The sequence below is a fragment of the Carcharodon carcharias genome, chromosome 10, assembly GCF_017639515.1.
Source record: "Carcharodon carcharias isolate sCarCar2 chromosome 10, sCarCar2.pri, whole genome shotgun sequence".
NCBI lineage: Eukaryota > Metazoa > Chordata > Chondrichthyes > Lamniformes > Lamnidae > Carcharodon > Carcharodon carcharias.
Window position 1 is genome coordinate 80,242,703 of NC_054476.1, and position 12,479 is coordinate 80,255,181.

Below are 12,479 nucleotides of genomic sequence, written 5' to 3' on the forward strand. Positions count from 1 at the left end.
AATTTGTCAACCATACATTCAGTCCCTTCATCCAAATCATTGAGAGAAGTTGAAAATAGTTGAGGCCCCAGTGCTGATCCCTGTGGCACTCCATTCATTACGTCTTGCCAATCCGAAAATGACCCATTTATGCTTGCTGTCTGTTTCCTGTTAGCTAACCAATCCTCTATCCATCCTAAACTGTTACTCCCTACACCATGAGCTCTTATTTTGCATAGTATCCTTTGATGTGGCACCTTGTCAAATGCCTTCTGGAAATCTAAGTACAGCACATCAACAGGTTCCCCTTTATTCAGGTTGCCTGTTACTTCCTCAGAAAATTCCAATAATTAGTCAAACATGGTTTCCATTTCACAAAACCATGTTGACTCTGCCTGATTGCATCAAGATTTCCTAAATGCCCTACAATTTCCCGACAATAGATGTCAAGCTAACTGACCTGTAGTTTCCTGCCTTCTGTCTCCCTCCTTTCTTGAATGGAGGAGTCACATTTGTTATTTTCCAATCTGATGGAACCTTTCCAGAATCTAAGGAATTTTGAAAAATTAAAACAATGCATCTACTTTTACAGCAGCCACTTCTTTTAAGACCCTAGGATGAAGTCCATCAGGACCTGGGGACTTGTCAGCTTTTAGTTCTAATTATTATTTTACTACCCTTTCCCTGTAATTGTTTTAAGTTCCTACCTCCTTTTACCTCCTGATTCACCATTATTTCTGGGATGCTATTTGCACCTTCTACAGTGAAGATAGATGCAAAATATCTGTTCATTTCATCTGCCATTTCCCTATTTTCCAATACTAGTTCCCATTCTCACTCTGTATAGACCAAAACTCACTTTACTTACTCCTTTCCTTTTTAAATAAGTGTAGAAACTCTTACCATCTGTTTTTATATTTCTAGCTATCTTTCTCTTGTACTCTAATTTCTCCCTCCTTATTAATCTTTTAGTCATTCTTTGCTGTTATTTATATTCTGTCCAATCTTCTGAGCTGTCACTCATCTTTGCAGAATTATATGCTTTTTCTTACAATTTGATACTACCTTTAACTCCTTTAGTTAGCCACAGATGGTATTTCCTGCCCTTAGAGTCTTTCTTTCTTATTGAAATGTATAGTTTCTGAGTGTTCTGAAATATCTCCTTAAATGTCAGCTACTGCATCTGTACTGACCCATCCCTTAATCTAATTTCCCAATTCACTTTAGCCAGCTCTGCTCTGCCTTCATGCCTTCATCATTGCCATTATTTAAGTTTAAAACGCTGGTCGTAGATCCACTTTGCTTTCCCTCAAACTGAATGTGAAATTCAATCTTATTATCACTGCTACCTCACTATAAGGTCAGTAATTAACCCTGTCTCATTGCATGTTGCCAGATTTAGTACAGCCTGCTCTCTGGTTGGTGTTAAAACATGCTGCTCTAAGAAACAATCCCAAAAACCACTCTGTGAACTCATCATCCAGGCTCCCTTTGCCAGCCTGATTTGTCCAATCTATATGTAGATTAATATCACCCATGATTTATTGCTGTACCTTTTTCACAAGCCTCATTATTTCTTCCCGTATACCCCATCCTACAGTGTGGTTACTATTGGGCCTATAAACCACTCCACAAGTGACCCCTTACCTTTACTATTTCTCATCTCTACTCAAACTGATTCTACATCTTGATTTCTCGAACTAAGATCATCTCTCTCTATTGTACCAATGTTATCCTTAATTAACAGAGCACCCCTCCAACTTGTCCTAGCTTCCTTTCCTTCCTAAATGACTTGTATCCTTGAATATTCAGGTCCCAGTCTTTGTCATCCTACATCCATGTATCTGCAATGGTTACCAGATCATGCATATTTATTTCTATTTGTACTGTTAGTTCATCTGTTTTGTTCTGAATGCTATGTGCATTCAGATACAGGGCCTTTGGTTCTGCCTGTTTTACTATCTTTGTGACCTCTAGCCTTATCTGCTGGTGCACTCTTAGGTTTGTACAGTCTGCCCCTTCCTGATCATTGTTTCCCTTATTCCTACCTTGCCTTATCTTCTCTATTTAATTTATCATATCTTCCCAAACTTGATTCCTTGCCTCACTGTTTACTTTAAAGCCCTCTCTACAGCCCTATTTACACTCATCCCAGCATACTTCAGGTAAAAGACCATCCCAACGGTACAGCTCCCACTTTCCCCACTACTGATGCCAGTGCCCCATAAATTGAAACACATTTCTCCCACACCAATCTTTGAGCCACGAATTTAACCTTCTAATATGATTTATCCTATGCCAGTTTAGTCATGGCTCAGGTAGTGATCCAGAGATTATTACCTTTCTGAGGTTCTGCTTTTTAATTTAGCCCCTAGCTGTTCATACTCCCTCAGCAGAAACTCTTTCCAAGTTCTACCTATGCCATTGGTATCTACATGGACCATGGCCACTGGATCTTCCCCCTCCCACTGCAAGTTTCTCTGCAGTCCAAAGCACATATTCCAAACACTGATACCGGGCAGACAACACAGCCGTCTGGTTTCCTGCTCTTGGCTGCAGAGAACTGTGCCTATCCACCTGACTACCACTACGTAACTCTCCCTGCTGGAATGGCTCCCAGCACCATGGGACCATAGTCAGTTTGCTCATCTTCCCTGCACCCTCGCTTTCATCCATACAGGCTTCAAGAACGTTGAACCTGTTGGACAATTGCAAAGACTAATGCTCCTCCACTTATCTTCTGGGTTCCCATACCCACCTCACTCATAGTTATACCCTCCTGTCCCTGACCATTGATCCAGGTAATTTTCCCCCTCCCTGATGCATTGTAGTGCCTGAGCCCGGCTGACTCTGAGCTGAAGCTCCCCAAGTCACAAATACTTGATGCAGATATATTTGCTTTGGATCACCCAGGCGCCCAAGAATTCCCATGTTCTGCAGTCGCAACACATCACCTGCCCTGCCATATTTGTTGTGTATTAGTTATTTTATTTTTAATTTATAGAAGAATCCTGATACTCTTCCAGCCAGCTCATAAGTTATTCTAAATCATTTTCTTCACTCAGCACGAGCTCTCCTCAAATCTTCTCTCATACGAGTAACAGTTTTATCATTCTGAAGTTTTAATTTAGATTCCAGAACTCAAATTCTTCTTCATAGTTCCACTGTATCAGTATTCGTTATGGCCAAGTCATTTTGTTTTAAAGCACTGCTTCCTGTTTTTCTCCATCAGCCTAGAGGGCTATTGCTGTATTTTGCTTTGACACCTATGGCTTAGGGTGTGCCTGCAGGCTTAATTCAGATAGTTTCAATTTGTTTCCAGCTGTTTTTAAGCTCTTGACAGACTTGTTAACATTTTAATTGTATTGTTAAGGCTAAGGATACACAGGTGATTGATTGTGTCTTAAGCATGTATAAAGAGAAACTTTGGGGACACTGGGTGTTGGTTAGGGAGGAGGTAGACATTTGTAATGTTGCATTATGTAAATAATTCTTGAATTAATGAAAATGATTAGCATATGGTTTCTTACTTCACCATCTGACTTCTGATAGAATTAATATGCCTGAGGATTCAGTGTCTTTTTAATCTCAGAAGTCTAAGGTTTTGTCTTTTTGGACATTTCTTTGGTTGAAACTGTAATTTTCACAGAAGGGGTGCAGATAGTCATGGATTTCTGTACTTCACAATGTATTTGATACATTTTGAACTTTTACCAATTAACTGGAGTTGTCTGACGTCACTGGACAAAGCAGGACTTTATTTCCAGCGAGGTCATTCCCTAGTATGAAACTAATACCATTAATAGGCAACTTCTTTAACACCATTCCCAGAGTTAGAATGCCAGAAAATAAACCACATTTTAAAATAACTTTCTGCCACACAATGGTTCAACAACATCCATTCATACCCTTAACCAATATATTGCTAGATAGCATACCTTGTACGTGGACCTTTCCATCATCTACCACCATCAGCGATTGAGACTCTTATCTCTTAGACTATTGTTTGCTTGCTTCACCGGACAAAGATGTGGAGACCTCACCCATGAATACAAAATCCTTATAATCCTCTGTTTTGATTTTTACCAATAGTAAGTATATCAGTAAAAATGTGGATACAAAATTGGTTGAATAATAGGAAACAGCAAGTAATGATTCATGGATATTTTTCAGGCTGGAGGAAGGTTTTTAGTAGAGTTCCCTAGGGGTCAGTATTGGGACCCTGGCTTTTCCTGATATTTATTAATGATCGAGATTTTGGTGTGCAGTGGATAATTTCAAATTTTGTGGGTGACACAAAACTTGGGAGCATTGTAAACTGTGAGGAGGAAGGTTTTTTAAAATTCATTTAGGGGACGTGGGTGTCGCTAGCTGGGCTAGCACTTATTGCCCTTACCTAACTGTCCTTGAGAAGGTGGTGGTGAGCTGCCTTCTTGACCTGCTGCAGCCCCTGTGTTGTAGGTACACCCACAGTGCTGCTAGGGAGGGAGTTCCAGTATTTTGACCCAACGACAGCGAAGGAACAGCGATATATTTCCAAGTCAGGATGGTGAGTGACTTGGAGGGGAACTTCCAGGTGGTAGTGTTTCCATGTATCTGCTGCCCTTGTCCTTCTAGATGGTAGTGGTCATGGGTTTGGAAGGTGCTGTCTAAGGAGGCTTGGCGAGTTTCTGCAGTGCATCTTGTAGATGGTATGCACTGCTGCCGCTGTTCGTCAGTGGTCGAGGGAGTGAATGTCTGTGGAAGAGAAGGGATGCCAATCAAGCGGGCTGCTTTGTCCTGGATGGTGTCAAGCTTCTTGAGCGTTGTTGGAGCTGCACTCATTCAGGCAAGTGGAGAATATTCCATCAACTCCTGACTTGTGCCTTGTAGAAGGTGAATATGCTTTGGGGAGTCAGGAGGTGAGTTACTCGCTGCAGGATCCCTAGTCTCTGACCTGCTCTTGTAGCTAGTATTTTTTATGTGGCAAGTCCAGTTCAGTTTCTGGCCAATGGTAAGCCCCAGAATGTTGATAGTGGAGGATTCAGTGATGATAATGCCATTGAATGTCAAGGTTAGTTTCTCTCTTGTTGGAGATGGTCATTGCCTGACACTTGTGTGGCACGAATGTTACTTGCCACTTGTCAGCCCAGGTCTTGCTGCATTTGGTCATTCAGTATTTGAGGAGCTGTGAATGGCACTGAACGTTGTGTAATCATGAACAAGCATCCCCACTTCTAACCTTATGATGGAAGGAAGGCTTAGGACAGTACCCTGAGGAACTCCTGCAGTGATATCCTGGAACTGAGATGATTGACCTCCAACAACCACAATCATCTTCCTGTGTGCTGTGTATGACTCCAAGTAGTGGAGAGTTTCCCTCCGGATCCCCATTGCTAGGGCTCCTTGGAAATGTAGAACTTTATACGAACATAGACCAGTTGGTGGAGTGAGCAGATAGGTGGCAGATGAAGCTCAATGCAGAGAAGTGTGATGTGATGCAGTTTGGTAGGAAGAACATGGAGAAACAATATAAATTAAGATAGATGTACAACTCTAAAGGATGTGCAGGAGCAGTGGGACTTGGGTGTATATGTGCATAAGTCATTGAAAGTGGCAGGACAAGTGGAGAGAGGGATTAATAAAGCACACAGTATCCTAGGCTTTATTAATAAGGGCATAAAGTAGAAGAGCAAGGCAAATATGCTGAACTTGTATAGCACACTAGTTAGACCTCAGTTGGATGTCTATTGCGTACAGTTCTGGGTGTCACACTTTAGGAAGGATGTGAATGCATTGGAGGGAGCACAGAAGAGATTTACAAAAATGATTCCAGGGATGAGAAACTTCAGTTATGAAGATAGATTGGAGAATTTGCGACTGTTCTCCTTGGAGAGGAGAAGGCTAAGAGGAGATTTGATAGAGGTGGTCAAAATCATGGGGAGGCTGGATAGAGTAGATAGGGAGAAACTGTTCCCACTTGTAAAAGGATCCAGAACAAGAGTGCACAGATTTAAAGTGATTTGCAAAAGAAGCAAATGCAATGTGATACAAAAAATTTTTTCACACAGCGAGTGAAAAACAAAGGTTTGGGTCTGGAATGCGTTGCCTAGAATTGGAGGCAGGTTCAATTGAGGCATTCAGGAGGGCATTAGATGATTATTTAAATAGAAACAATGTGCAGGGTTATGGGATAAAGGCAGGATAATGGCACTGAGTCATAATGCTCATTTGGTGAGCCAGTGCAGACACGATGGGCCAAATGGCCCCCTTTTACACCATAACAATTCTGTGAAGCTATCATTTGTCACTAGTGTCACCTACTGTTGGAACATTTTCTGTAGTCACACCATGAATGCTCTCAAGTGCTGCAATTTTGGATTTTAATTTGCAGCAATCTGCTTTCACGTGCTCTCTTATGGCAAAGATAACATTTTGGTCCCCTCAAATCATACTTATCCTCCATGCTATCTTTTTTAACTGCTCGGAGCAGCCTATGCCTTTTCGTTTCTTCTATCTCCCCCCTCATTGTAATTAGTGTTCTGTTCATTATCACTTCTCTTTTCTCTCCAGCTTCTATGGCGGTTTGGTTTGCAAACAAAGGTTTGCTGCTACCTATGTGTTTGTAGGATAGTTCATAACCATCAGCCATAACAGCAGTTTTTCTTCTCTTAGAAGCTTTATGGTCTTCTAGGTATTATCTAATTCCTAAAGGGGTAATGTTTTCAAATTCTTCCATTAACATTACCTCTCTAAGGTTTTCAAAACCTTGCTCAAGCTACATAGCTCTGCACCATCTATCAAATGCCATTTCCTTTTCTCTAGCAAGTTCCACAAAAGTTTAATTCTGTCTCTTCCTCAGATTTCTAAATATTTGCTTATAAGCTTCTGGAACTAACTCATACGCATTAAGCACACCAGTCTTAAGTGCATCATAATGTGCAAACTGTTCATTTGAAAAGATTGAATAAACCCCCAACGCTTTCGCTACCAAAACCCTCTGTAATAGAAATATCCAAATTTCTCTAGGCCATTGTAACTGTGTAGCAATTCCTTCGACTATGCAAATACATTTAAACTCCTTCCTCACTGAATTTAGCCATTAAGCGAATATTCCTTGCCAAGTCAAACAAAAACTGACTCACTATCAAGTTCCTGTTTGCATAATCAAAGCCTTTCTTTGTTGAGATCAAATTTCCTTGCTTCCTTTTCTTTTTGAAATTCAAGGCTTTTCCTTTCTAATTTTTCCTTTTCTCCTTCCCTTTGAAACTCAAGTTCAAGTTTTTGCATTTTCCTTTCTCTTTCTTTTTCCTCTCTTTCAAATTCAGGACTTTTCATTTCTATTTCTTTCCGAAGTTCTGCTTGTTTAATTTCTAACTCAATCCTGGCTAAGTCAACCTGCATATTATCTGCTTTAGTCTTTTCTTCCCAAAGTTCAGATGTTGAACGAATACCTCGACAATTTCTGCCTTTTTAGCACCTACTCTTAAATCTATTTCCAACTTCTCTGCTATCGCCTTCAAATTAACCTTTTTTTTAACTGTTGCAAGGGTGGTTTTGTGGTGCAGTGGGTAGTGTCCCTGACTCTCAGCCAGAAGTTCCAGGTTCAAGTCCCACTCCAGGACTTTATAATCAGGGAAGGTGAATTCAAAACATAGCCAAACAGATTGATTATCAACCGGTAAATCCTTCCAACATACACCAATGGCTGGCGGTAAGAGTTGGAGAGACTCCTAGCTGACCATGTCTACTCGTGTAAATATCTTCTTCCCAGTAAGACAACCTTGGCCCCCCCTTTAATAACCAAGCCACTCAAACTTGTTGTCGGGCAGAATTCAGAACAGATCTTATTGAATGGTGGAGAAGGCTGAAAGGCCAACTCCTGCTCCTAAATCTTATATCACATGTCTCCCTTCATTTCTCCAGTTTACCCTAAACTAAAGAGACAGTCACAAAACATAACAATCTTACAAACTTTATATTTGTTACAAGAGGGGAGAGAAAAGAGAATTTCAACCTGAAACCTAGCAATACAAGTTTCTTTTCTAGATCATTGCCAGGAACAAAATGCTGTGATTGTTTTCTTTTATTCATTCATGGGATGTGGGAGTCGCTGGCTAGACCAGCATTTATTGTCCATCCAACATCATAAATTATGAACCAGGATTGAAGAATGGAAAAGATTTAGTCTCCTTTTAAAATGATAATGTTTTAGATTTAATTTTAGAAAGATAATCTTCCTTAATTTTGCAACTTCTTATAAATGTAATTTATTGGTACAAGTCAAGACAATTCCATAAGTATAGCTAATACTGCTGCTCAATTCATCCATCAGTAAATGCATATTTTATTTCACAATGAAGTACCCTCCTCATTCAGGCTGAAGTGAGCAAACCTCAGCCAAAAGAAAGCCAAATTTAAAAATGTCTTGAATTGGGATTGAAATTCTACCCAATTTTTCAAGAATCCAGAGCTCAGACATCAATCATATTTAAGATGAGAATGTATACTTAATTAGCACTAATTGAACTTTTTAAATTTATTGTTCTGTTGTAGGTATGTAGTTATATCAAGAGAAGAAAATGAACAGAACCTCATGGCATTCCAGCACAATGAGAAGATATATTTCCGAGTGTGTAGGGACATTCGCCCCGGAGAGAGGCTGAGAATTTGGTACAGTGATGATTACATGAAACGTCTGCATGCAACTACACAGGACACTGTTGACAGAAGTCTCCTAACTGGTAAGTGCTTTATGCAATAAAAATAAGAATCAGTTGGAATTAATAGTGGGGTTCACCATTTTGGTGGATTAGCACTGTTACAATATGTTATTTTTACTACTATTGATTTCTGGTTTTGGTGGATAGAAATAATAGGAATCATAATTCAAAATTGGTTTAAAAATGTTTTTGCTGTGATCCTTTTTCTACATGCTGAAAGTGACCTATCCCAGAACCATTGTGATATTGGTTCTTGCAGCATATTAAAGTTCAATATGATCTAGTACTGTTAGGCATCAGTGCCAGATTATGTGGGTATTCAGTGAAGTACCTTAAACTTTTATTCATAGAATATCAATTGCATACATTTTAAATGTATAAAACTTAATGCAATGGAAATGTTGATTCTTTCAAAGCCTCATGGATGCCCTTTGGTAAAACCTTAACACAGACTCTGGGCTCAATCCAAATGAGGTAATTGCAATATTCCTTGTGTTATGTGCCTGATTCATGTATGTCACTATGCTACTGGGTTGCCCCTGAGAATAAACTTTGTATTGATCACTGACTATTGAAACTGTTATTTCTGAACAGTGCTGTTTTTTAGCAGAAGTATGCCATCAAAAAATCAATGCTATGTATCTAGGGGATAGGAGACTGTAGGTCTGGGGATAGGAGACTGTAGGTACTGCCAATATTTTATTTTTGTTTTTTATTAAGCATTACAATGGTTATTGTACAAATTGATGCAACAGTGAGGTGGGAAAGGCACATCTTTTATTTGAAGGCTTCTGCAGTAACTGATGAAAATATCACAGTGCTACTCAGGTATAGAATGCTGCTAAAATGACTGTTGTTGATGTAATTAGGGCAGTTTATGAAAGGATATAAAATGGGTTCTGTTTATTGAAAACTACGATGAATGATGTAAGGCTTGTAATTCATGTCCAAAAAGTGAGTGGGTCATACAGGCCCAACTCACTAATGGGTACTTTCCTTAGACCACACAGTGCTGTAGTTTATGCATTAGTTTTATTATAAATGTAAGATAGCCTAATAGTTTTATTCTGTTTGTTTTTGGCTTGGCAGAAGACTGCTTCATGCTCTTTGCAGAAGTGGTATATGGCAGCCAAATTCTGTACAGTATAAAGTGGGGCTGCTTTGTACGCAAAGGTATAAAATTGAATTTAAATTTTTGATTGCTTTTTATAGTAATAGTAGCAATTTTGTAAGGGATATTGGAGCAAATATTAAACAGTTGCAAATGGTGTGAAACATTTGGTGTGACAGAAGGTCATTTAAAGGCTGTTGTCCTTGGGATTGTGCATGCAGCAAAAATGACCAGTTTCAGAAACGATTCACTGCAAATGAAATAGTTACATCCAATCCACACGTCATAGAGGGGCACAGAGAAAGGCCCTTCGGCCCATCAAGTCTTAATGGCAAAAAGAAAAATAATCCATAATTCTTTTATTTGGAAGGTTATTTGTCAATTTCAAGTATTTTAAACTGAAAACTTACTGCAAGATTTATATTAAATAACAACTGTTGTTTATTCTATGTAATAACAAAATTTAGTAAATGTACCTTTATTATTCATTCCACAGAGAGTGGGACTAAAGCTCTGAAACAGTAGATTATTCAGGAATGTTATTATAGAATAGTGCAGTCATTAAATAGTGTATTTTAATTATTAGCTTCTTTTATTAAAGGATTTTAAAATGCGATGAGATAAATAATGGGACAGTTTTTCCACATTTTTCACTCATTGTCAACCACTTGCAGCTTGGAAAGAGTATGCATCAGACGCAGAGTAAACAGATCTCCTCCATCTCCACTCAAGCAATATTACATATCTTAAATTCAGTCACAGAAGAGTACTTTACCATCCACTAGAGTGATAGTTCCATGCTAGTCATTTTTATGGCCTTTCTGAATGAGATTAATGATGTATATAATCCTGGGCAGATTTATGTTGGGCCTATGGTCACTGGAAACTGAAACTGTATTTCTAGTGGTTGCAGGTCTAAACAAAATTCATAACCTTGACAGTTGATGAACGGGCTCCTGCCTAGCCCACTGAATCACAAATCCTGTGTAATTAAGGAGGGACTTCCAAGTAGAAATGACGAAGGGAAATTGGTGCCTCAAACCTTTAAAAAGACCCGTGTCTTCTTAGCATAAGATCCAATTGTAAAAGAGCCCTTTGGGTAATTTGGAACTACACTTGCTAATTGTATAGCTTATGCAGATATAGGATGTATAAGTGGGCCAGTGAATAGTTTGGGAATTAAATAAGTCTCATAAATTTTCCGGCAAAAACTCCACTATTTGGATTAAGCTGATCTGTGACTGAACCTTGTAATTTGGCATTTTTGCTAAACAATTTCATTTAGTATATTGTGTCAGGAACCGCCAGTTCTTATCGCAGCAGTATATCATTTACATTATACCAATCTTACTGATCAGAGTGGCTATTGGATCAAACTTGAACACGTGTTCATTTGTTATAATAGGAAAAGAACATAGCACATCATATTAATCTTGATGTACCAGGGTAATCAAGGCAATACTGGCCCAGATTTTGTGATCAGCGGTGAAGCGACGGAGCTCCCTGTTGACTTCGAAGGAAGCTGCTCACAAGATCTAGCAACCTCTATGGATTTCACCTTTTCCATTGTTAATTTGATTCTGTCACCAACTATAGGGAGCTTCTGCTGTCCAGAAACAGTGATGTTATCCGTCTGGCTAAGCTGTCAATCACATTGAAAAATTTTCCCAGACAGAAAGCTAGGAAGTAAAATGTACTGATTATCCTTCCCTTTTTAATCCTTTTATGCAGTCTGAAATAAAGATTGGAACATACATATGGGATTAAGATAGAAGCTGAAATGTCGTAAATAAACTTTTAAAATTATATTAAAACATATGGAATTTTTATTTTAATGGAGAAATTTGATTTTCCACAAATATAAAATTATGTTTTCCGGGCCAGAGAGGTTGTTCGGCAGTAATTATGACTTAGTACGTCGTTAAAAATCCAGTTACACCTCATTCAACAAGGCTTTTTTGTGTTTTTTATAAGTGCGATTAGAGCATAAGAAGTGCAAGCTCACAATATAACATAATCAAGTGATTTCTAAAGATTTCCATCTATGGGGATTTCAACAACTCACCCTGTGGAGGAACAAGAAACCACTGACGACAACTTCTGGTTTCCTACGTTTAACTGCATGTGCAGATGCCAGATATTTCTGTTGGTTTCATTGTTGTGATGATAGCGAATGCTGCCAATTGTGAGATTACAACCATATAATCGAGCCATGTTATTTATTCTGTGGGTACGACATATGTAGTATGGAAAAACTGCAGAATGTGATCCTGGAGCAAGCTATGAAATGGCAGCTGCGTGACACATTCATTTATATTGCAATTGCTTATCCTGTTGGAATTAGCAACAACAAAAGTATTGACCTGGGAATAATACACATGGATTCGTGTTTTCAGCCTTGGTGTAAAGTTCTATCAATCTTACTTTTAAACATCTAAACAGCCTAAAGCTATCATCCTTAAAATGGCATTGAAGGAAAGAGACTTCACAGTTTTAATAATTAATTTTCAGTGCTGGAAAGGTTAATTGGTGGCAACTAACACTTATCGAGTCATTAAGATAATAACTTAGACTTGAAATGACAAGACAACTTTCTGTGGCATGTTTAGTTCATATCTACCACCGACTTCATGCCATTCAGTGCACTTCAATGGTGAGAAAGGCAGCAAATACCTTTATCAGAGAAT

At 38.8% G+C, this 12,479-nt stretch overlaps 1 protein-coding gene across 8 annotated transcripts in view; it reads left to right on the forward strand.

The window, feature by feature from the left end:
• The window catches only part of prdm11 (PR domain containing 11), a 191,308-nt gene that overhangs the window by 74,635 nt on the left and 104,194 nt on the right, over window positions 1–12,479 (forward strand). For all 8 annotated transcript variants that reach the window (XM_041196776.1, XM_041196769.1, XM_041196768.1 and 5 more), the window contains one exon: window positions 8,515–8,702. In XM_041196776.1, the coding sequence (XP_041052710.1) occupies window positions 8,515–8,702 (188 nt within the window). The remainder of the gene's footprint in view (window positions 1–8,514; window positions 8,703–12,479) is intronic.